The sequence below is a fragment of the Triturus cristatus genome, chromosome 11, assembly GCF_964204655.1.
Source record: "Triturus cristatus chromosome 11, aTriCri1.1, whole genome shotgun sequence".
In the NCBI taxonomy this organism is placed as follows: Eukaryota; Metazoa; Chordata; class Amphibia; order Caudata; family Salamandridae; genus Triturus; species Triturus cristatus.
The window spans coordinates 19,222,488-19,246,342 of NC_140594.1; the positions used below are offsets into that span (position 1 = coordinate 19,222,488).

General features: G+C 49.5%; 1 protein-coding gene across 1 annotated transcript in view; it reads left to right on the plus strand.

Moving 5' to 3' along the window:
* The window catches only part of LOC146783165 (transmembrane protein 132C-like), a 1,355,452-nt gene that overhangs the window by 314,782 nt on the left and 1,016,815 nt on the right, over positions 1 to 23,855 (plus strand). The window contains exon 2 of the mRNA XM_085636355.1: positions 3,869 to 4,757. Within this exon, the coding sequence (XP_085492481.1) occupies positions 3,869 to 4,757 (889 nt within the window). The remainder of the gene's footprint in view (positions 1 to 3,868; positions 4,758 to 23,855) is intronic.

Consider the following 23,855-nt stretch of genomic DNA (forward strand, 5'->3'; position numbering starts at 1 on the left):
AAGGGGCATGAGATACGGTGCATTCCTGTCCTCTTCCACTACGCCGGCACACAAATGGCTGCCATGCACTAAAGCAGGCACCCTTGCACCAGGGCGCAAGGGTGCCTGCATTGAAATCAGGTTGAAATCACCTTCCTTCACAACAACAACCCTTCCGCCACCCCAGGGGAACGTAGGCTTTTGACACAATCCCAGGTTGACAGCATGTTGTAAATCTGGGAATGTGTCGAATGCCACGGGTGTTATGTTGGAACACCCACATCAATGCCCATTACACACCTCCACATCGCAGTGTGAGGCAACGCAGAGACTTGTGCTGCCACAACTCATACCATATTTACGAGGCCTTGTAAATATGGGTAAGCCCAGTGCACCACTGGAACGTCAGAAAAAGCAATGTTCCAGCAGCACAAGGGGGCTTGTGAATATGGTCTTCCAAAAATAACGCAGGGCACTAGGGGACAGTGGCTACCTCTTCTTCCAGATGGTCGACTAAAATGTAGTGGTTCAACATGTAAAAAAGAGCTAGAGGATTCAAAGGAATCCCTCCGGCGGGATCACCCTTGTCCGTCAAGGCTCTTGAGTAACCATTATCCCTTCATTCCTGTCTTCGGTCCAGAGGCCACTCAATTTTGTGAATCTATGGTGCTCTCTTCGTACAGGTGTGAATCTATGAATCTGCTTAATATGAGGCGGGTGCTCATCTCGGGATATGACTGGGCGGAGATGGATCTCTTAGCTGAGCAATTTCTACAGCAACTCAACACACGAAGCAGATGTACTCAGCCCACCAAGACCCTATTGGTTATCTTGAACTGGAGCTATATAAAGATATTAGCGTGCATTACTCAGATAAACAACACTTACTCTCATAAGGCGCCCACCCAGCACAGACTTTATCATCAATTTGTCCCGCGACACCGCCAATTTCATGCTTAATGGAATCTAATTTTTAATGCTACCTCGGTCGGTTAGCGCCTTATTTACGTGCCGTAGGGATGCGACCTCTGCGTTTCATTAGTAAGAGATTGTTATCCACACACAACAATTAGTGTTATTGCCCAGACGCGGCCCAGAGTCACGCGTGGTTTGTTAGCTCAACAGCAGGGTGATCAGAGGAAGCCTCCTCAGCCTGGGATGTGCCGCCAGTCAAATATTACTAATAACTCAACAGGTATTACAATAACAAGAGGGTCATTCGTGATGAAAATGCAGGAAATGAGTGAATGATGGACGTGGCGAGGGACTGACAAATGGTGGACGCGGCACTGACGTGGGATGGAAATGCAGCTGGAAGTTCTTATTGTTGGTCCAATTGATGGCCTACAGTGGGGCTTCCCAAACCTTCTAGAACCATGACCCACTTTCTACAACGACAAATTTTCATGACGCACCCAGCTTTAATGGACTCAAGGCGGGGGCTATGAATGTAACAAAAGCATCATGCGATACCACAGTGTCATTTACAGACAGCACATTTTCCATTGAAGTGGCCACTGAATTTGCACAGACAGTTTTACTGATAAAAATACACAGCACACAAAGATAACCTATGGACATTGGGTTTCTGTGAATATTCACCATTCCTGCATCACCAATTAAAGTGTCTTTATTTGCCCTGATCCTGTTGGAACCTTTGTTTCCAGCCCACACCTCAGAATTACAAAAAGGGCTTTGTATTTGCTTTCCTAATTGCTGAATGTGTACAATTCATTTACAGGTATTTACATTTTGATGTGGGTTATTAAAAAATGTCACCCTGTAGCCTTTAATGTACTTCTTTAGGATTTAAGATTGTCATATAATTCACTTCATTTTTCTTTCTCTGACTGCAAAGTGCGAGGAGTTTGTAAACACCAATCCCCATGTTAAAGAATAAGCAGTAATTTGTCCAAAGACAAAGCGTGACATTGGACCCCTGTCTTTGAAGCACAGCAAGTGTGACAAGATAAACAAACAATTTAAAGGCATCTTTATTCATTCCTTGGACTTTTGTGACCCACCAGAAATCAGCTCGCTGCCCCCTAGTGGGTCGCGACCCCCAGTTTCTGGAAACACTGACCTCGCGAAATGCCACAAACAGACGAAACCTGTGGTAGAAACCGCTAAGGATTGACCGTATTATACTTGTCATAGCGGTTGTGTGAACCCCACTTGGAAGAATACCACAGGTTTTATAAACAGAGCTGTCCAAAGAATAGTTTGTTTAAAAAAAAAAACGAATGAATCAATATATGTGCCTTTTATGCCCTCATCCTGAACCAAACCTCTCTCTTGTGACCAAAAGTGGCAACTTGCCTTTTTTTGACACGCTCTGCTCACTCATTGGTTCTAGTTCTCACTATAAAAAACTCAAATTAATAAAAAGAAACAGATTTGCAACATAGGAAATAGAATCACAACTAGAGAAGCAGAATTATATTGAAAGGGTCTTTTTCGCATGATCACCCCCCACATTGGACTGATGTTGCTGATTTTTTACCCTGAAGTTCACGGGGCCCTGCGGAAGGGGCCCCAGGGCTTGTGTTCTGACCCCTCAAAGTGTGTGTGCAATTGGCTAATCCCAGTTTGGCATATGCAATGTATTTATACGCCCATTGCACATGGTCAAATTGTACCCAGTGCTCGTAAGTTAAATGTCATCGGTCGACTGCAGCAAATATTGCGCCAACATGGCTGTGAGAAACCGAACATATGTATCTCGGTCTATTATTGCAGCCTGGTCAGGCAGCTTTTAAACTGTCAGCTCGTCAAAGATGACCCCTGAGCCATGTCCAAATCGACCTTTTTAATATTTGTAAGTCACCCCTATTGCAGTCCTTCGTCGCCTGTAAGGCAGGGTGCCAGGTATTAAAAAGAAGGACATGTGTAATGTAAACTTTACACATCCTGACAGCGGAAACTCAAAATGATTGTTTTCACTTGCAGTAAATGCGGTAGCCCCATTGGCTAGCATGGAGTGTCACAAGCCCCTGAGCTGAGTGCTAACTTCCATTTGGGACCACCCAATATAATACTTAAAGGTTTCAAATTAATTGTTACGATTAAACCTGTCTTATTGCTGAAGTCAGATTTAAAGTAACTTTTAGTGCAAAGGTGCCCTTAAAGTCACCACTTTCTTGCCCTTAAGTTCTAGTAGGAATTTATGAGAGAGTGAAATGCACTAATTTACACACTTTTTAAAAGGAAAGCAGTGATTTATGAAGACCTTGAACAAATCATAACGCGGGTTCCATGCATCTGCTTTTTGTCATTTTGGAGTCTATTTGAAGATACAAATGCACTCCTTTTATATACATTAGAGTGGGGTTTTTGTTGTGTCGTGTTTTTTACTTAGTGACTGTTTTGGTTCTGATAAGTGTTTTACGTTTGTTTTCCTTTGAGTTCAGCCAGACTGCTCTGTTCTACAGCTATCAACACTGAGCTACGGTTGGGTTTAAAGAAACCTAACTGGACCTGATACGAATTAGTGACATTATTGCGTGATGAGGTCTCAAAACTACCCTAACCAATAGCCCGCTTTTCTCATAAATCATCTGAAAAATTCCTGTCTCACACATCTCAGTCCTAGAGCTGGAGAATCTTTGCTGATTCTCATGAATCCTGAGTTCTGTGATCCACTACTGGCAAAGGAGTGTACAAATGTCCGGCTGATGGAGCCACATAGATAGATTTCTTTTAAGTGAAGAATTGGATTGTTAATTGTTGTGTGATGCTGAAAATACTTTTTGTGTTCACTCTTCAGATGGGATACTCATTTATTGTAAAATGTGTTAAACTGAAACTGATGGAAATATTCTACTGCTATGTTAAGTGTATCTACTAGTGTCGGCTCATTCTCACTCTTCTCTTTCTGGGTCTGTTTCAGGGATCGAGAGTCGAGGGATCCCAGACAGCGCTCAAAGGTTCTCTGCATCTCCTGCATATCTACCTGCAACCTACCAAGTGCTCGGAGCTGAGTCATCCTTCTTCCTCAAAGATGCAAACCAGGATTTCCTGAGGAACTCCAGCTTACAGTCCAGAGTCGAGAGCTTCTTCATCTACAAAGCGAAGCGACTGCCTCTTCTGAACGCGAGCTACGGACCCTACTCGGCGGAAAAAGGGGTGCCACAAGACCTGCTGTCCATCTCACCACTATTTGAGTCTACCAATAAATTTACATTTAACTGGAAAATCAAAGCACACATCATCAATGACAAGATTTATCCCAGCCGGCCAAAAATCGAGGTCTTGTTCCATGTGGTGGGAAGAGACTGGGATGACCACACAGCCAATGAGAAGCTGCCGTGCCTCAGAGTATTCGCCTTTCGGGAAACAAGGGAACTGAAAGGAAGCTGCAGGTTGAAGGGGGCCCTGGGATTGTGTGTGGTAGAGCTGGAACTGCTCCCCACTTGGTTTAGCCCCTCAGCCCCAGGGACAGGTAGGAAAAAGTCTTCCGACTCATCCGAAGGAAGCTTTGTGGAGTTGTACTACACCGTCCAGCCAGAAGATCAGAATGGGGAGTGTACCTTTGAGGAGGTGCGAAAAGGCAACGCCATCAGAGCCGGGAAGGATGGCGTGGATGACAGAATGTCTCATCTGCTTCACATTGGCGCGGTCAGTCTCTACCAGACCCCAGAAACCTCTCAGCTCGCCGAGCTGAGGCTGGACCCTAACGTGGTGATTTGGTTACCATCGAAGCCAGTCAAACAAGGGGAAACCATCAACGTGTATGTGAAAATTGCCAACAATTCAACGGTGGATCAGTTCACTTTGAGGTATGGTACTATAGTTTCTACACTTACAACTTGGTGGAAGAAGTCTTTGAAAACCAGTCTTTGCCTCTATTTTACTTCCCTTAGTTTATGAGTGAATTTGTAATGTACCTCAAGCTGCAATCCTGGACCTGTGTGGGGTGTTTCAAATGTTGAGGATGACATGTTGTGCTCCTGGAATGTTCCCGGTTGTGAGCAAAGAGTGATGGAGGCACATTGTGTCCCCATGCAGTGTGTGTCAAACACAGCAGACCACGCTCAGGTTGGATGATGCAGACACCATACTCACTCAGTGGCTTTTCTTGTGTGCTCCAGTCTCTGCACTTAGTCATGGGGTCCATGTTGTCAGACTCTTTAAGGTCCAACCATTGGACGTGAAGCGCTGAGTTCAGTGCCGCTGAGACGCTTGCGTGCAGGGACATTGCTGATGTTGCTTCTGGGTGAGATTCAGGAGAAATGGGGAGTTAATGGGGGTGATAGGTGTGTAAATTTGTAATGTTATGCCATGTGATGCCATGTGATGTCATGCAGGTAATTCTGCTCTTGTAAAGCCCAGTTTTCACCAGTAGCGTGGAATCCTGTGGCTATGCTTGTAGGCGAGGTGGACAACTCAGGTGCACAGGCTCACCAGTCGTGGAAAGATGCCCCGGGGAGTGGTTGTGTCTCTGTCCCCTGGAGATGAACCTTGTTCCAAATCATGCCACCTCAGATAAGAATGCCCCAGTGCCCATTGTTTTGGTGGCAGCTGCCAGGCTGTAAGATGTAGACGACCCCAATGACAGTGATGGAGACGTTTATCAGGGTGACATTCGTGGTTCATGCTGTCAGGCACAAGCCTTGTTGCCACTCATTCTCACGGCTGGAATTCTGCTTTGGTGCTGCTGTGATTAGATAAGTCTGGCTCAAGCACTGGCGCGACCTCCTACCCAGAGCTTTAAGAAGCACCATGAATCCCCGCTTCAGATCTCAGGTGGCAGATTCAAAGGAAGGAATCCAGCATGTGAGGCTGTATCCACTGCTGACCCCAAGAGTTCCTAAACTCAGGGCTGTTCACGCTCTCCCTTCTCTCCCCTACATGCGCAGTCCTCTCAGTGTGATGGGATGCGGGTCAGCCACGTGATCTATCTTCATCGCAATGTGTTTGATGCCCCATCCAGGATGCCGAGGGTCACGTTTTCTGTGCAGTTCTTTGCCCGTGGACCAGTTCCTCTCTGTTTTTTGGTTTCTGATTATTGGTTTTTCATGATTCTACTTATCCAGCGAGAGCATCATTAAAGGAAGGACACCTTCACAGGGGTCGCAGACTGCCACATGCATCCATTAACACAGGAACTACATCTGCACAAGGTTTACAGACTGCCACGTGCATCCATTATCACAGGGAGGACACCTTCACAGGGGTCGCAGACTGCCACATGCATCCATTAACACAGGAACTACATCTGCACAAGGTTTACAGACTGCCACATGCATCCATTATCACAGGGAGGACACCTCACAGGGGTCGCAGACTGCCACGGGCATCCATTAACACAGAAAGGACATCTGCACAAGGTTTACAGACTGCCACATGCATCCATTGTTACACCTACACAGGGGTCGCAGACTGCCACGTGCATCCATTATCACAGGAAGGACACTTATGCAGGGGTCAAAGACTGCCACATGCATCCATTATCTCAGGAAAGACACCTACGCAGGGGTTACAGACTGCTGCATGCATCCATTATCACAGGGAGGACACCTCACAGGGGTCGCAGACTGCCACGGGCATCCATTAACACAGAAAGGACATCTGCACAAGGTTTACAGACTGCCACATGCATCCATTGTTACACCTACACAGGGGTCGCAGACTGCCACGTGCATCCATTATCACAGGAAGGACACTTATGCAGGGGTCAAAGACTGCCACATGCATCCATTATCTCAGGAAAGACACCTACGCAGGGGTTACAGACTGCTGCATGCATCCATTATCACAGGAAGGACACCTTCACAGGGGTCGCAGACTGCCACGTGCATCCATTAACACAGGAAGGACATCTGCACAAGGTTTACAGACTGCCACGTGCATCCATTATCACAGGAAGGACACTTATGCAGGGGCCACAGACTGCCACATGCATACATTATCACAGGAAAGACACCTACGCAGGGGTTACAGACTGCTGCATGCATCCATTATCACAGGAAGGCCTTGACATCGTCTCATCAACCTCGCAGCGGATAGCACGGATTGCCTGCGCAAATTGAGTGTGGGTGCTTTTTTAAGTCAGAGCAGCGCGCGGAATTGGCAGCGCGTTTTTTAAACAGAGCGCGCGTTTCTTCGTGTAATTTCATTGTTTATTTTAGCATTTACTCGCGTTAACGATCGTCAGAGTAGCACTTACTTGCACTCTAAACTGTGACCTTCACTGCGCTTTTCGCAGGCCGTTAGCCGTCAGTCCGGGGCACTGCAGCACCGCCATCTTGGGGGTAGTGTAGAGGACTCTGGAGAGGCGCCACTTCCGTGTGTGCTCTAGTTGGAGACACAGGAGGCGGGGCCCCTACTTAAGATGAGGGGAACAAGCAGTTCGTTCCTTGACATCGTCTCATCAACCTCGCAGCGGATAGCACGGATTGCCTGCGCAAATTGAGTGTGGGTGCTTTTTTAAGTCAGAGCAGCGCGCGGAATTGGCAGCGCGTTTTTTAAACAGAGCGCGCGTTTCTTCGTGTAATTTCATTGTTTATTTTAGCATTTACTCGCGTTAACGATCGTCAGAGTAGCACTTACTTGCACTCTAAACTGTGACCTTCACTGCGCTTTTCGCAGGCCGTTAGCCGTCAGTCCGGGGCACTGCAGCACCGCCATCTTGGGGGTAGTGTAGAGGACTCTGGAGAGGCGCCACTTCCGTGTGTGCTCTAGTTGGAGACACAGGAGGCGGGGCCCCTACTTAAAGCTGCTATGACAACACGCAGCGGTGACGTGCAGCGGAAGCGCCGTCTCAGCGCCGGAGTCACGCCAGAGTCCAGCCCGTCTGTGCCCGTCCGGGCCCAGACGGGCATAGGGCAGGTTACTATGGCGAAACCTAAGGATGCGATTCGTTCTTACGATCGCACAGAACTTATGGCTCTTCGGCATGCATTGCCTAACAGCGAGGACCTTCTTTCCCGACGCTCTTCCCCCCCGTTCGTTAGTGAGGTAAGGAGAAATCCCTTGGCCCCTACAGGTAAAAATGACCTGGCGATAGGTCTTTTGAACTGCAGATCCCTCCCGCGTCATGCGACAGAAGTCAATCTGCTTATCCAAGACTCTGCCCTAGACGTTCTGCTGCTAACGGAAACGTGGTTGACCCCTAGTTCCGATGCAGACATCGTGGAGGCCCTTCCACCAGGCTACCTGATTTGTCATGTAGATAGACCAGAAGGGCGAGGAGGTGGCCTCGCCATTATTTACAGGAGTCTGTTTGTTTGTAGGGCACAGAATGGCCAACTCTCAGACTGTGAGAGCTGCCATTTCTCCCTCAGGATATCCCCGACTGTGTCCATATCGGGCCTGCTGATCTACCGCCCCCCAGGTGTCGTGGGCAATTTCGTGAGCTCCCTAGCTGAATCAGTTACGACTCTGGCCACATCAACGGCTAATTTTATGGTGCTGGGCGACCTGAATTTCCACTTCAACGAGCCCACTGACCAAACAGCTCTGGATCTCCAGAGCGTTTTAAAAGAGTGTGACTTGAACCTAATTAATTCTGGGCCCACCCACGAAAAAGGACACTTACTCGATCCGATGTTCTCGAACATCCCTCGCCTTACGGCAAAGCCCGCCCTCTCTCTCCCTTGGTCAGACCATTTCTTGGTCCCAGCCTGCTGGCTAATTGATCCATTACCGGTACGTACCAAACAGGCCTTCTTGGTGGACCGAGCCTGGTCCAGACTGTCGGTGGAGAAGTGGACCTCGAAATTGGAAGATACGATCCCTCCTTGTGCGTCGGACCCAGTCACTGCCGATTCCAACATTAACAACTGGCTATCCGCCTCCCTTGATACTCTGATTCCGAAAAAGAGAGTCCAAAAGAGGGAGAAACGGGTTGGCTCGGCTCCGTGGTATTCGGAAGAACTACGCACCCTCAGGAAAGGATGTAAAAGGATGGAGAGGCTATGGAGGAAGAACTGGGACGATCATAGGAGAGAAGAATATCGTGCTGCAATGAGGGGCTACAAGTCAGCTGTACGACTTGCGAAAGCCCTTTTCTTTGAAGATCGGATTAAATCCGCCTCTAGCTCCTCCAGGGAAAGTTTTAGAGTGCTCAGAGAACTGCTCAAAGTTCCGGAGCCGGTTGCCATGCATGATAAACAAAAGAGCACGGAACTAGCGGAGTTCTTTCACACGAAAATCGAGAAGATTCTAATCTCTCTTCCCCAGCCCAGGTTATCGCAGGACCACGGCAAGCGAACTGGGGGAACTCAGGATAGAGATAGCGCTCCTGGCCTGGACACCTTCGGCCCAGTGTTAGTGAGCGACGTCACCAAAACTCTATCGCTGATTAAAAGTGGCTCCCCCATGGACCCGGTCCCTATGAAGTTCCTTAAACAGGTAACAGCGGCCATTGCAGCCCCCGTGACTGATCTAATGAACGCCTCTTTCACCCAGGGCCTGGTCCCACCCACTTGGAAAATGGCAGTTGTTAGGGCTCTATTAAAAAAATCCAATTTGGATCATACGGTCCTTTCGAATTTTAGACCCATTTCATTGCTGCCGGGCCTTGGCAAAGTCGCTGAGCGACTGGCCAACAAGCAACTGTCTGCCTTTTTGGAGCTGAATGGTCTTCTCCGGCCATCTCAAACTGGATTTCGCCCGGGTCAGGGCACCGACACAGCTCTAGTGGCGGTCGTGGACGAGGCCAGACAGATCCTAGACTCAGGAGGATCAGTGGCAGTGATCCTCCTGGACCTCAGCGCAGCATTTGACACCGTGAGCCATCAGTTGCTGATACAGCGGCTGGCTGAGGTCGGGGTGTCTGGGATGGCTCTGCAGTGGCTGAGTTCTTTCCTATCGGATCGAACGTACCAGGTCTGGGATGGATTGGAGAGATCTAAATCAATCCCCCTCCAGTGTGGAGTGCCACAGGGCTCCTCGTTGAGCCCTACATTATTCAATGTTTATATGGCCCCGCTGGAGGATGTAGTCTCCCCCTATAACATCAAAATCGTCAGTTATGCTGACGATACGCAGCTAGTCGTTTCTCTGTCCCATCTGGCCGACAACCCGGACATCTTGAAGTCCTGTCTGGTGGATGTCCATACTTGGATGGGAGAGTCCTCCCTCAAGCTAAATGGCTCAAAGACGGAACTACTGCTGCTGGGGAGTAAAGCTACCCTCCTCCCCCCACTCAGCTGGCCTGGCTGTATGGGTGAACCTCCAGCCCCCAAGGAAGCAATTAAGAGCCTTGGTGTCTGGTTAGAACCGGACCTGTCACTCCGTACCCACGCCAAGAAAACAGCAGGAGTGTGTTATGCCTTACTTAGGTCGGCTCGGAAAATCTTCCCTCTTCTTCCGTTAACATCAAGGAAGTTGCTGATTCAGGGTCTTATAACATCTAGACTTGACTATAGCAATGCTATTTTCTTGGGCGCCCCTGAATCTACCTTCAAGATCCTGCAACAGGTCCAAAACGCGGCGGCAAGGCTGCTCATGGACATCCCGAGGATGCAATCTGCGAAGCCGGCACTAAAGGCATTGCATTGGCTCCCTGTGCGGGAGAGAGTGACTTTTAAGGCACTTTGTACGGCTCATAAAATCCTCTTAGGGAAAGGCCCCCTCATCCTAAAGAATCTTGTTACGGCATACAAAGCAAGCAGAACGTTGCGCTCAGAGAGGCAACACCTCTTACTTGTCCCTAGAGTAAAAAAGGCCCGCACTGGTGGAAGAAGATTCTCCTTTAATACAGCAAAGCTTTGGAACTCGCTCCCGCTTAAACTACGCGCTGAGACCTGTACATTGCGCTTCCGCAAAGGTCTTAAAACCTTTTTATTTCCCGGATAACGTGTCACTGCTGCTCTCCATCTTGGATTGGATGTTTGTCGGGAAGCGCCGGGATGCCCAAGGGTAGCTGCGCGCTATATAAGATTTTAAATAATAATAATAATAATAACCTGCGCAGGGGTCGCAGGCTGCCAAGTGCATCCATGGTGACACCTGTGCAGTTTGCAGGCTGCCAGGTGCATCCATTATCACATGAAAGACACCTGCACAGAGGTTGCAGGCTGCCACATACATACATTATCACAGGAAGGACACCTGCGCATGTGTCGCAGACTGCCAATGTGCATCCATTATCACATGAGGGACACCTGCACAGAGGTCACAGACTGCCACATTCATCCATTATCACAGGAAGGACAGCTGCGCAGGCGTCGCAGGCTGCCACATGCTTTCATTATCACAAAAAAGACGCCTTCACACAGGTCGCAGGCTGCCATGCGCATCCATTCTCACAAGGAAGGGCACCTGCACAGGGCTCACAGGCTGCCACTTGCATCCATTATCACAGGAAGGACATCCACACAGGGGTCTCAGGCTGCCTGGTACATCCATTATCCAATGAAGGACATCTGCACGGGGGTCGCAAACTGCCACGTGCATCCATTATCACATGAAGGACACCCGCACAGGGGTCGCAGACTGCCACATGGATCCATTATCACATGAAGGAAACCTGCACACGGGTAGCAGACTGACATGTACATCCATTATCACATGAAGGACATCCGCACAGGGGTCGCAGACTGCCACGTGCTTCCATTATCACATGAAGGACACCCGCACAGGGGTCGCAGACTGCCACGTGCATCCATTATCACAAGAAGGACATCTGCACATGGATTGCAGACTGCCACGTGCATCCCTTATCGCATGAAGGACAGAGGTCACAGACTGGTACTGTGTTTTGCAAATTGTTAGGGTTTAGAAGCACTTGCTGCAGGGTTCTTTTTACATCCAGAAGTTTCCAGGCAACAATTAACGTATCATGATAACTCTGGTGATTAATGTTCCTGCTGGAGAGACATTGGAGGTTGGTCCAGTGGTAGTTTTGACTCAGCATAAAGGGGCACAGAGGGTTAACATGCCTGCTGCAAGGCACGTGTACCTGCAGATCACAGAACTGTATTTCATATGGATAGCTCAGTGGGTTACTGCTTTTGTTACAGAGATCCTTTTGTGACTTGAGGTTCATAAGATACAATCGTAATATAGCACAGTGAGCAATGAAATGCCATCAAAGAGCTGTAACCAAACTGCAAGTTACAGGTTAAAAAGTTATGTTTTTGCCCTGTCTTTGTTTATCCCAATGTTGCTAAAAATGGTTTGTTTGGGTAAAAATTAATTATTATTGGTAAAGCCAGGCCTAACCACTGTGTTATGTTTTGAACCCTGAGTTTGTGCTCTCTAGACCAAGCACTCTAGAAAAATGACCACCAGTATGGATTTTCCTACACCTTATAGTCACCTTTATTATGGGACATTTTCTATACACTGGTTTACACACGTATGATTGAATGTCTTTATAGATGTGATGGAAAGTGCTCCACCACCCTACACTGGTAGGAGAGGCGCTATAAAGCAAATGAAAAACACATGAGAGAGGGCTAAGGAGAGATGAGGGGCACTCTTGGAGGGTGACAGTGAGGGAATCTATGGAAGAGGAGGTCATTGGGTGAGGTGCCCAAAAATATTGTTGCACCAGTCGCCACCAGCGCTAAAGTCGGCCCTGGTTTGCCGCTTTCGAGGGTGGAGAAAGCTAACATCCTCAAAATGGTCAGTCATTATGTTCTCAGTTTCTTACCTGTGCTTAACGGTGAATGTGTGCACTTATGATATATTTAAGCATCCTTTGGGGGCTGGTCTGACAACATTTGCCCGGGCTGCTTTGGGTTCCCAGTCCGGCCCTGAATGTCTAAAGTAGTCTACGCAGGTCTTGGTCTCAGTGAGGGGACACACCGTCCGGTGTAACCAAGCGCTTTACAAATCACCTGTCATTATTATTATTATTCCCTCAGGCTGAGCCAGATTCAGTGTCGAGCTGCACGGAACCCTGCGCAATGGGCTGAGGTACCCCTACACTGAGCAATGGGTTGAGGTACTACTACCCTGCGCAATGGGTTGAGATACCCCTACCCTGCGCAATGGGTTGAGGTACCCCTACCCTGCGCAATGGGTTGAGGTACCCCTACCCTCCGCAATGGGTTGAGGTACCCCTACCCTGAGCAATGGGTTGAGGCACCCCTACCCTGCGCAATGGGCTGAGGTACCCCTACCCTGCGCAATGGGCTGAGGTACCCCTACCCTGCACAATGGGTTAAGGTACCCCTACCCTCCGCAATGGGTTGAGGTACCCCAACCCTCCGCAATGGGTTGAGGTACCCCTACCCTGCGCAATGGGTTGAGGTACCCCTACCCTCCGCAATGGGTTGAGGTACCCCTACCCTGAGCAATGGGTTGAGGCACCCCTACCCTGCGCAATGGGTTGAGGTACCCCTACCCTGCTCAATGGGCTGAGGTACCCCTACCCTGCTCAATGGGCTGAGGTACCCCTACCCTGCGCAATGGGTTGAGGTACCCCTACCCTGCTCAATGGGCTGAGGTACCCCTACCCTGCGCAATGGGTTGAGGTTCCCCTGCCCTCCGCAATGGGTTGAGGTACTCCTATGCTTAACATTTGGGAAGAGCATCTTAAGGAACGTTGGAATTAAACCTGGGTGGGGGCGTTTCTCTGTACTGGGGTTCGGAGGTAGGTTTTTTAAAAAGAAGAGTGGCTTCCAGTATTATCTGGGAAGTTCTTTTTTGTCTTCGCTGCTGGACTGGAAGTGATGATTGGGCATGAGGGCGTGATGGAAGAGCTTCCACCCTAGCTACGATCATGGATGGTGGGTATCTTGCACATGCATGTTGTGGGTGTATGGAGGGTAAGACTGAGTGGGTACTGCTTAGCAGGTACGACTGAGTGGGAACGACTGAGCAGGTACGAATGAGGGGATACGACCTAGCAGGTACAACTGAGTGAGTATGACTGAGCGGGCACGACTGAGCGGGTACGATTGAGCAGGTACGACTGAGCAGGTATGACTGAGTGGGTATGACTGAGCGGGTACGACTGAGTGGGTACGATTGAGCAAGTACGACTGAGCGGGTACGACTGAGTGGGTGTAACTAAGCGGGAACAACTGAGCGGGTACGACTGATTGGGTATGACTGAGCGGGGGCGACTAAGTGGGTGCGACTGAGTGGGTACAACTAAGCAGGGACTTCGCTCCAACGTGCAGGTAAAGGAAGCAGGAAGGTGCTGCTTCACCAGCTAAAGACACAGGCTGAAGCTACAGGCAGACTGCACAGGCCCCCACAGGTAGAAGAACCCTAACATATAGCCGAGCCTGCGCATGCTCAGGCAATGAGGCGAGGGTGTGAGAGGAGGGGGGGCAAGCTCAGGTGGGCATCCCTGAGACATGGTACCACACGCCAGTCACAAGGTGAACATGGCTGGTATCTGGCATCCCCCACTGGCATCTGGTGGGCATCTGGTGGGTGTCCCTGGGATGTGGTAGTACCACGTGAGGCACCTTCAGCCGCGAGAGCACCTCTACCTGTGAGTATTTGATGAAAGTGGGAGCAGGTGCTCGAGGGTCAAGAGAGGGCATGTGCTATGAATATAAACTGGTGCATGAGGGTAAACTGAGGGTGTTTTGAGGACCTCACATACTCTGGGATGGAAGGGATAGTTTATGTACAATAAAAGAAACTCTTCTCGTTGGGGTAAGTGTGTATTTTCCGAACTGATGAACCGAAGCTTCAAGAATGACTTATTTGCAGATATTTGAAAGCAAAGTTTACACATTTGCTGAGAACTGAAAGCTGATTTTTGTTAAAAAATGTAACAGAAAATAAAAACTGGCATTTGTGATGGACTTTTTGACAAAGCGGCCAGGTGATGGGTTGGGCACAATGTGTGTTTTCCATGATCTATTTGAGGCTCATAATGGCCCTGTAATCGGTATAACCTGTGCTCGGGGGCTGCAGTCAGCTCGCTGTGCTAGGAGGGTTGTCCTGCTGCTGTTCTTTCCTGACTCACACTGAGGCGTTTCCTCCACACATTGATGGATTTCAGTGGCCTGATCATCGCCGTAGTTGCACGAGGCCGGTGCCTTGAAGCCCCATGAAACCGACAGTAGAGGTCTGCTGTCTCCTGCGAGGACCGCTGCTGTCAGACGCGATGAGATGTCTCCTACATTGTGACGTCATATATGTGACTGCTGTCAGAGGCGGTGAGATGTCTCCTAGAGTGTGGCTCTCCCTAACTGCTTGCTTTCTCGTGCTGTCCCTGAGTAGATTTGAGTTCTGGGTTCATCATCGACTTCAGACGGCGGACGAGAAAGTAAAAGCGCCTGGAAGCTTCAAGTAAAAAAAATTTTTTTATATAGATTTGGAAAAAATGATATGCGATCACATTCAATTGATTATCCAGATTGTTTGAATTACATTTGGAAATTAAGCTGGTTTCTTTGAGTTCAATGGTGCTGAGAAATGCATTATGGGACCTAAGGCACATTGACGGTATTCTTCTAGAAGTTTTTACTTATGGCCTGGATAGCTGCTGTTTTTTACCCTTTTTAAATAATTTGATTCAACCACAAAGTCCTAGGTGCACCTGTCGTTTCCTAAAGCATGAAAATAATTTGATTATTTAATAGTTGACGTAAATAATCAGTCATAAGATGAAGACAAAAGGAACAAGCTCCATCAATGTGAAAATCCAAATTCCAAAAGGTGAGCCTGCAGAAAGGCTCCCCCACTCACGTTCAGAACGAAAACCACTAACGTGCCGAGGAAACATCGGGGCAGATTTACAAGAAACTGATGCGTCTCTGCGCTATAGCAGAGAAGCGTCAGTTTCCTTGCGACGTGCCAAAAAACCCTTGCGCCACCATGGATGTGTCGCTTTTACAATGCGGTGCACCATGGCGCAAGGATTGGCAGATGCGTCACGCATTGCTGGAGTCGTGTAGCAAGCACAACACAACTTCAGCAATGCATGGGGAGGCCTATCCTCGTTGTGCTGCGTCGCTCCTTACACGTGCTTCAAGCAGGCGTAAGGTTTTGATGCAGTGGTGTGAGAAGTTGGCCTGGTATATGATGTTCACTAGTTAAAGTGACCACCTTGTACCATGCCAAGCAACCCTTATGGTGTGGTTGTAAGTCAACCTTTTCGGACTAGCTGCCCTAGTGGTAGCGTAGGCTAAGCAGTCTTTGAGGCTAAACTCGTGAAGCGTGTTAAGCCAGCTGTTTTACCAAATGCAACCCCCTTTTATACCAATGAAAGGACACCACACAGATATATATTCAAAATATATATGTATTTATTTCTCAAAGTAACCCCTAGTCTCTTTATGAGCACAGGAGCACAAATCGTCAAACAAGATTACAGTAGAATACACAGAAGTTGCACTTTATATGGATAGGCCCTGGTGGCCGCTCAAACCATATACCGTATAAGTACCACAAACAGAAAAGGGAAAAGGCCTAGGGCCTCTAGAATCGCTGGGCCTACAAGGAGCTAACTTCAGTTAGTGACCAGGAGGTCCACGGGTTGCGTGTGCAGAGCAAATAGTCACACGCGTGCTCCCATAGGTTTTCAATGGGTGCGTAAAAAGTACAAAGTTACTGCAAAAAGGATCTTCCGGATGGACTATGAACTTAAGATTGGAAACACAGACACTAGAGATGATACTCTACACTGGGGCACCGGAGTGCCAGCTTTACCTCACCCACAGGAAGCGGGTGCGTAGGTGTCGAAGTGCGTCGGGTTTCTTCTATCTGTTCAATGGAGCCTGTGGACAAAGATGCTGCAGGCGATCGGTCCGGAAGAGATGCGGTGGATCCAAGAGTGGATCGGAGTTGTAGAAGACCTGTAAGCAGAGAGGACAGTATTCACAGTCACTAGCCAGTGACCAGCGTGGCACCAGGTGGGTACCAGGCGATGTCGGGTGCAAACAGGAAGAAAGGTGTAGCTTGTCTCTGCAGCCACGTGGTCCCTGAAGGTCGGCGACGTCCAGGAGTCGGTTCACGAGCTGTCCCACGCAGGCTCTCGCTGTCGGCGGTGTCGGCGACTTGGTCGAAGCAAACAAACCTTGGCAAAAGCAATTGTTGTGGAAGACGAAATAAGCTGATGGTTCTGACCAGCAAGGTCAGAGGGACTGCTCCTTTGGAGGGGAGCAAGGGCCAGTCTGGAGCAACCAGACCAGTGGTGTATTTCTTGAAGTTCGTCGCCAAGATGGCCACTAGCCAGCGGGCCAGCAACCGGTTAGGCGCGTCGAGTGGCAAAATGCAGAAGGGCCCCACGCAGATCGTGGAGATGCTGGAGGGCTCACCTTTGAGGCAGATGCTGCTCGGGTGTTGGGCTTCTCAGATCCCAAAGCACAACTTGGAGGGAGCCTCGGTTGTTGCGCTTGCAGCTTGTCGTGGTCTTTTCAAGATGGCTGGCTCCACGTGTCTCGGTGCCTCCACGGGTCTCCTCTTCTCAGGGACTGTGGATCGGGCGGTGAGAGGTCTGGAGGTCCAGGTCTTGTCGGTCTCTGGGCTCGGGCTCCGGCGGGAGGCGGCGGCAAAGCAGACGTTGATTCACTGGATGGTGCTTGCGTTAGCAAGGTGGTCACTCCCTGACCACAGGGGAGATTGGCTTCAGTCCTCTGTGCGGCAGAGTGTCGAAGTTCCCGTCTTCTTCTTAGTTTCAAGTTGATTCCAGGATGTCTGAAGTCTTAGGACACAGCTCCTACCTTTAAGCGGATTCTAGGGGCCGGACTACCTGCTAGGTCCCTCCCTAAGGGTGGGACCAGGAAGGGGGGTGGTTACACCCCCAATCCTTTGTCCAGCTCGCCCCAGGCCCGGGACTGGTGTGCCCCAGGACCGGATTGAACTGGCATATGCACCGAGGCTCCTTGTGAGCCTCAGGCATGTCTGGTTTCTTTCAAGCCCTACCTGACCAATACACAAAATCCTGTCTGGGGTGGTGCACGCACCTCCCCTGGCAGGAAACCCTTTGTCCACACCTCCCAAGCTGGAAGGACTCCCAGCAGCAGGAGGGCAGACTTGTGTCTGTGGTGGCAGCATCCATTTTGTGGAGCTGAGGCTATGTCTGATTTTACCCGGGTTTCAGGTACTGTACATGTCGTGTCCCTCTAGAAGGGTGGAATGCTAACCCCGTCGCCAGAATTGGCGAGGGGTTAGTATTCCAATTCATATGACACCTTACTCGACATGTTTTGATAAAGCCAAACCAAAGTTAGCATTTAACCGCGAGGTTCATAATGCACTTAAGAGTATATGGTATGACGATATTTGGAAACAGTAGAAGGAAGTTGTTCCGACCACTGCAGACAGGCTCAGCTCATGCCAGAGCACCATCTCACATGGAACCACGCACTCTGCCTTCAGGATTGTTAAGGCCTGCCATAGGAGTGACTTATAGGTTAACATGTGTCTCATTTAAGGTTAGGTATAGGTATACTACACCTAAGTAAGAGGTGGTTACACCAACTTACCCCAGCTGAGTGATCAGCCAGTTGTGTCAAATTTGTTAGGCCAAGCCTGGGGTGGCATAATACATGCTTCAGCCCCTGGCAGGCCTTAGATACACCAATGCCCTGGGTACCTAGTGTACACTGGTACAGGGGCTCACAGGGTGATCCACTTCCAATTGGTTATGCACCTAGGGTGCATAGTGTACATTTAGTAGAGAGAACAGCAGGCTGGGGTCTGATTGGCAGGCCCACAGCCTCAATATGTCAAAAACCAGTGAAGCAAAAAGCAAAAATTTGGGGTGACCATAGGATAGCAGACCCTACTCTCCTACAAGTGGCGTCCTAGAAGTGACGCAGTGAGATCTTGTAGATTTCACTGCATCACTTCTACGAGGCTTTCCTGCTTGGGAACGCCAAGCCTGCACACATTATACCTGGCGCAGGTATAATGCCACGCAGGGCTTTACAACGTGCTGCATCTATCTAGATGCAGCACATTGTAAATGTGCCACAACGTGACGCATTGTTTAAGCCTAAGCTGCATCACAAAATTGACGCAATGGCGGCCCAAAAGTGTCGCAAGGGGCTTGTAAATCTGCCCCATCCAATTTAAAATAAGGCCTGGACAAAATGTAAATCATGCCTGCGTAATTCACAGCATTTCAGTATTTTGCGTTACACTTGTTAATTTTTTTTATTTTTTAAATGATGCCCTGTCACGTAATTATGAGCCGTGCATCGTAACAATTTACAGCAGATGCACAATTTGTGGTGAGAATCTGGAACATAATAAACAAAAAGATCCGGAGAAGGAAAGCTTGGTGGATCTGGTGTGTTGAGAGGGCCCTTCGAATACGGAGGGTGCGGAGAGATATGTCCTCCCAATGTGACTAAATTCAACAAAAAGGTGTCCCGCCAGGGGTCATGGGAATTATGACACAAATGCACGGAATACGTTCTCGAGGGGTGGGAATGCTACCTCCACATGACTTGTGCGGGGAAGGAAAGAATTCCTTTTTTATATATCACCCTCACACACTCTAGTAGTGTCATGCTTCATCATCGAGTTCACCCTGACTCAACCATGACTCAACCATGTTTCGGGGAGCACTTGAAGAAAAGGTGATCAGGGGGCTTAACTAGAGATTAAAAATCCCTCACCTTCTCCTAGGTGTCCCTGTGTTCGAGGAGATGGTGGGGAAACTAAAATAAGGCTCGTGGGTAATGTGGACTATTATGGTCCTATGACCTTAAATTTTTAAACCGACATCTTTCAGCCCTACTCTAAGGCCTAACAAGGTCCGGGGCTTTCATCAGGGTATCAGATCAATACCTCCCCGGTGATTAGGTCAAAATTAATAACCAGCAGGGTAATGTCATGCATTAATACAGGGGCAGTGCTAAAACTTGCCCTTCAATGGTCTTTGTTGCAAAACACCCACACTTTATGGGGATCAAATGCCTCAGGAGCGGGGGTGGGGCTCCCTTTAGTCACACATTTGTCAAGGGTGGCCCCAGCTATTCACCTAAACTACCCTTCGTAGCTCCCGGCCCATCGAGAGGGTTGAGCCCACCCTGACCTTTAGGAGTCAGGGTGAAACCGATGATGAAGCATGACACTACTAGAGTGTGTGAGGGTGATATATAAAAAAGGAATCTTTACCTTCCCCACACAAGTCACGAGGAGCTGCATTCCCACCCGGGGTGACCCACCCCTGTAGACCATATTCTGTGCAATTGTATCATAATTCCCATGACCCCTGGGGGTACCTTTTTTGATGAATTGAGAATCTGGTGCAAACAGCTGCGGAAAGGCTGCTCTTCTTGAGTGTAAAATTCCTCTTCACATCAGAAATAAATGGGAGAATGCATTTCACATTAAATTATAGTGCCCAATGAAGGATTGAATGTCAGAATAAGGCAGGGAATTCACCACATGGTAAATACGATCACCCCAGGGTGAGGAGTTTACCACTTTTGGTGAAAAAAAATCTTATCCTCAGTTTGAAGCAGGAACATGTGGACGGACAGCTGAACATGTTTTTAACACCAAATTCTGCATGTTTTGCCATTTCGTCTCAGTCGTTTCCCCTGATAAACGTTAGCGTCGTTCCCTTGCTGGATCTTTTCAGGGGAAACTGTGAGGGTGTGACAATGATCACACAGCTGGTAATTCCACACAGATTTGCGCAGGGATTGGAATTTAGCCCTTATTTTGTAACGAGAGCTTAGGGTTTGAATCTGAAGTGTAAGTTGTTTGGAAGCAAGGAAGAGAGTTCTTCAAAGGTGAACCCATGACTCGGTGCCAAGAACCCTGCCGTAGAAGTGTGGGTACATGACTCGGTGCCAAGACCCCTGCCTTAGAAGTGTGGGTATATGGCTCGGTGCCAAGACCCCTGCCTTAGAAGTGTTGGTCCATGGCTCCATGCCAAGACCCCTGCCTTAGAAGTGTGGATGCTTGGCTCGGTACCAAGACCCCTGCCTTAAAGTGTGGGTACATGGCTCGGTGCCAAGACCCCTGCCTTAGAAGTGTGGGTGCATGGCTTGGTGCCATGACCCCTGCCTTAGAAGTGTGGGTACATGGCTCAGTGCCAAGACCCCTGCTTTAAAAGTGTGGGTACATGGCTCGGTGCCAAGACCCCTGCCTTAGAAGTGTGGGTACATGGCTCGGTGCCAAGAACCCTGCCTTAGAAGTGTGGGTACATGGCTCAGTGCCAAGAACCCTGCCTTAGAAGTGTGGGTACATGGCTCGGTGCCAAGACCCCTGCTTTAGAGGTGTGGGTACATGACTCTGTGCCAAGACCCCTGCCTTAGAAGTGTGGGTACATGGCTTGGTGCCAAGAACCCTGCCTTAGAAGTGTGGGTACATGGCTCGGTGCCAAGACCCCTGCCTTAGAAGTGTGGGTGCATGGCTTGGTGCCATGACCCCTGCCTTAGAAGTGTGGGTACATGGCTCAGTGCCAAGACCCCTGCTTTAGTAGTGTGGGTACATGGCTCGGTGCCAAGACCCCTGCCTTAGAAGTGTGGGTACATGGCTCGGTGCCAAGAACCCTGCCTTAGAAGTGTGGGTACATGGCTCGGTGCCAAGAACCCTGCTGTAGAAGTGTGGGTACATGGCTTGGTGCCAAGACCCCTGCTTTAGTAGTGTGGGTACATGGCTCGGTGCCAAGACCCCTGCCTTAGAAGTGTGGGTACATGGCTCAGTGCCAAGACCCCTGCTTTAGTAGTGTGGGTACATGGCTCGGTGCCAAGACCCCTGCCTTAGAAGTGTGGGTACATGGCTCGGTGCCAAGAACCCTGCCTTAGAAGTGTGGGTACATGGCTCGGTGCCAAGACCCCTGCTTTAGAGGTGTGGGTACATGACTCTGTGCCAAGACCCCTGCCTTAGAAGTGTGGGTACATGGCTAGGTGCCAAGAACCCTGCCTTAGAAGTGTGGGTACATGGCTCGGCGCCATGACCCCTGCCTTAGAAGTGTGGGTGCATGGCTTGGTGCCAAGAACCCTGCCTTAGAAGTGTGGGTACATGGCTCGGTGCCAAGACTCCTGCCTTAGAAGTGTGGGTACATAGCTCGGTGCCATAAACCCTGCCTTAGAATTGTGGGTACATGGCTCGGTGCCAAGACCCCTGCCTTAGAAGTGTGGTGTTGGAAGCCAGAGTCCAAGTCCCACATCGCTGTCACCAAATGCAAGACCCGGGACTCCTCACTCAACGTTAGGCCAAGTAAGGACAACGTTTGAGATAGCCCTGCTCACCCCCTTAGTAGCTTGGCACGAGCAGCCAGGCCTATCTCCAAGGCACGAGTGTACAGTATGTGCAACCACACTCCCAGCAGCCCACTGGTGACACCACAAATGGACTCCACATGAGATTTATAAAACGAGTATAAACTTTATTTAAAAAGATATACGATCAGACCACACAATACAAAAGCCAACATATAATAAAGGGTAATATTAGTTCCGGCTGGCTGGTAGGTTCAAATCCCAACCACCGCTTTCCAAATGCTATGCTGGTCGCAATGCTAGAGTCACACACATTGCAATGGACAAACAATAGTGCACTTCGTAACGATACAATCCTGTGCTTGGCAAAGGAGAAATAATACAATGCATAACGATACACCCTGGTACCTTGCAATGGGAGAAATAATACAATGCGCACCGCTACAATTATGTACTGCGCAATCAAGGAATAAGGCAATGCGTCACACCCCAATCACGTACTTTGCAATGAAGAAATAATGCAATGCGCACCGCTACAATCACGTACTTTGCAATTAAGGAATAATGCAGTGCGTAGCTACAATCATGTACTTTGCAATGAAGGAATAATGCAATGCGTACCGCTACAATCCTGTACTTTGCAATAGAGAAATACTGCAATGCTTAGCGCTACAATCGTGTACTTCGTTATGCAGAAATAATGTCAGGCGTCATAAGACAGTCCGGCAGTTCGTTAGCAGCAATATTGGCAATGTGTATTACGACAATAAGCCTCTTCGATAACAGTTGCCCCCCCACACGTATCAGCGATGACATAAAGTACAGCTTTTCACTCTGGCCCCAGCACGGCCGCTCCTTTGGTCAGTACGGGCCCCAATCTGAGCCGAAGCAAAGGCTCACGTCGTCAGAAGCAATGAGAGAGGCCGAGAGAGTGTCTCTCCGAGCCCACACCCCGCCCAGGTAGTGATCCACGTTACCTGGGGGCACGACCCCACTCTCCTCTCCTCCTTCAGCGAACTGGGCCTTCCGTGCAGAACTTTCTCAATGGGCCTCAGCGGCTCAGCCTGGCAACTCAGCTCCTCCGGGGCTACCGGTACGCGACTGTTAAAAAGGTCTCAGGCGGTCGTAGGGCACACCAAACGCCTCTGAGATTACGTCACTCTGGGTGCACGCTCACCACTGCACCCTCCGGGTCTTCTCAGGCACAAAGCTACACACACAGCGCTGATGGGACTTCACGTCGACTCCGAGTGCACGTTCACCAGGCACTGCTTCCTGCGGTCTCAATTGGCACCAAGACACGCACACCGCACTGCAGAGACTCACTTTCTTCCGGTGCACACGATGATCAGCCGATCACCTCTACAGTCCCAGGTTGCACCAAAGCACGCACACTGCTTCACTGAGACTTACTCCAACTCCAGTGCCCCGATATCCAGGCACTCTTCACCAATGCCTTGGGCCGCACCATGACACGCTTACCGTGTCCGAGCCTTACTTCTCCTCCGGTGCACTCGATGACCAGGTGCTCTTCACCAACGTCTCCGGTGCACCCTGACACGCACCCTGCACGTCCGAGACTCACTCCACTTCCGATGCACATGTTGACCAGGTGCTCCTCACCAATGCCTCCTGTGCACCACGACACGCACCCTGCATGTCCGAGACTCCCTTCACTTCCGATGCACATGCTGACCAGGCGCTCTTCACCAACGCCTGCGATGCACCACAACACGCACCCTGCACATCCGAGACTCACTTCACCTTCGATGCACACGTTGACCAGGCGCTCTTCACCAACGCCTCCTGTGCACCACGACACGC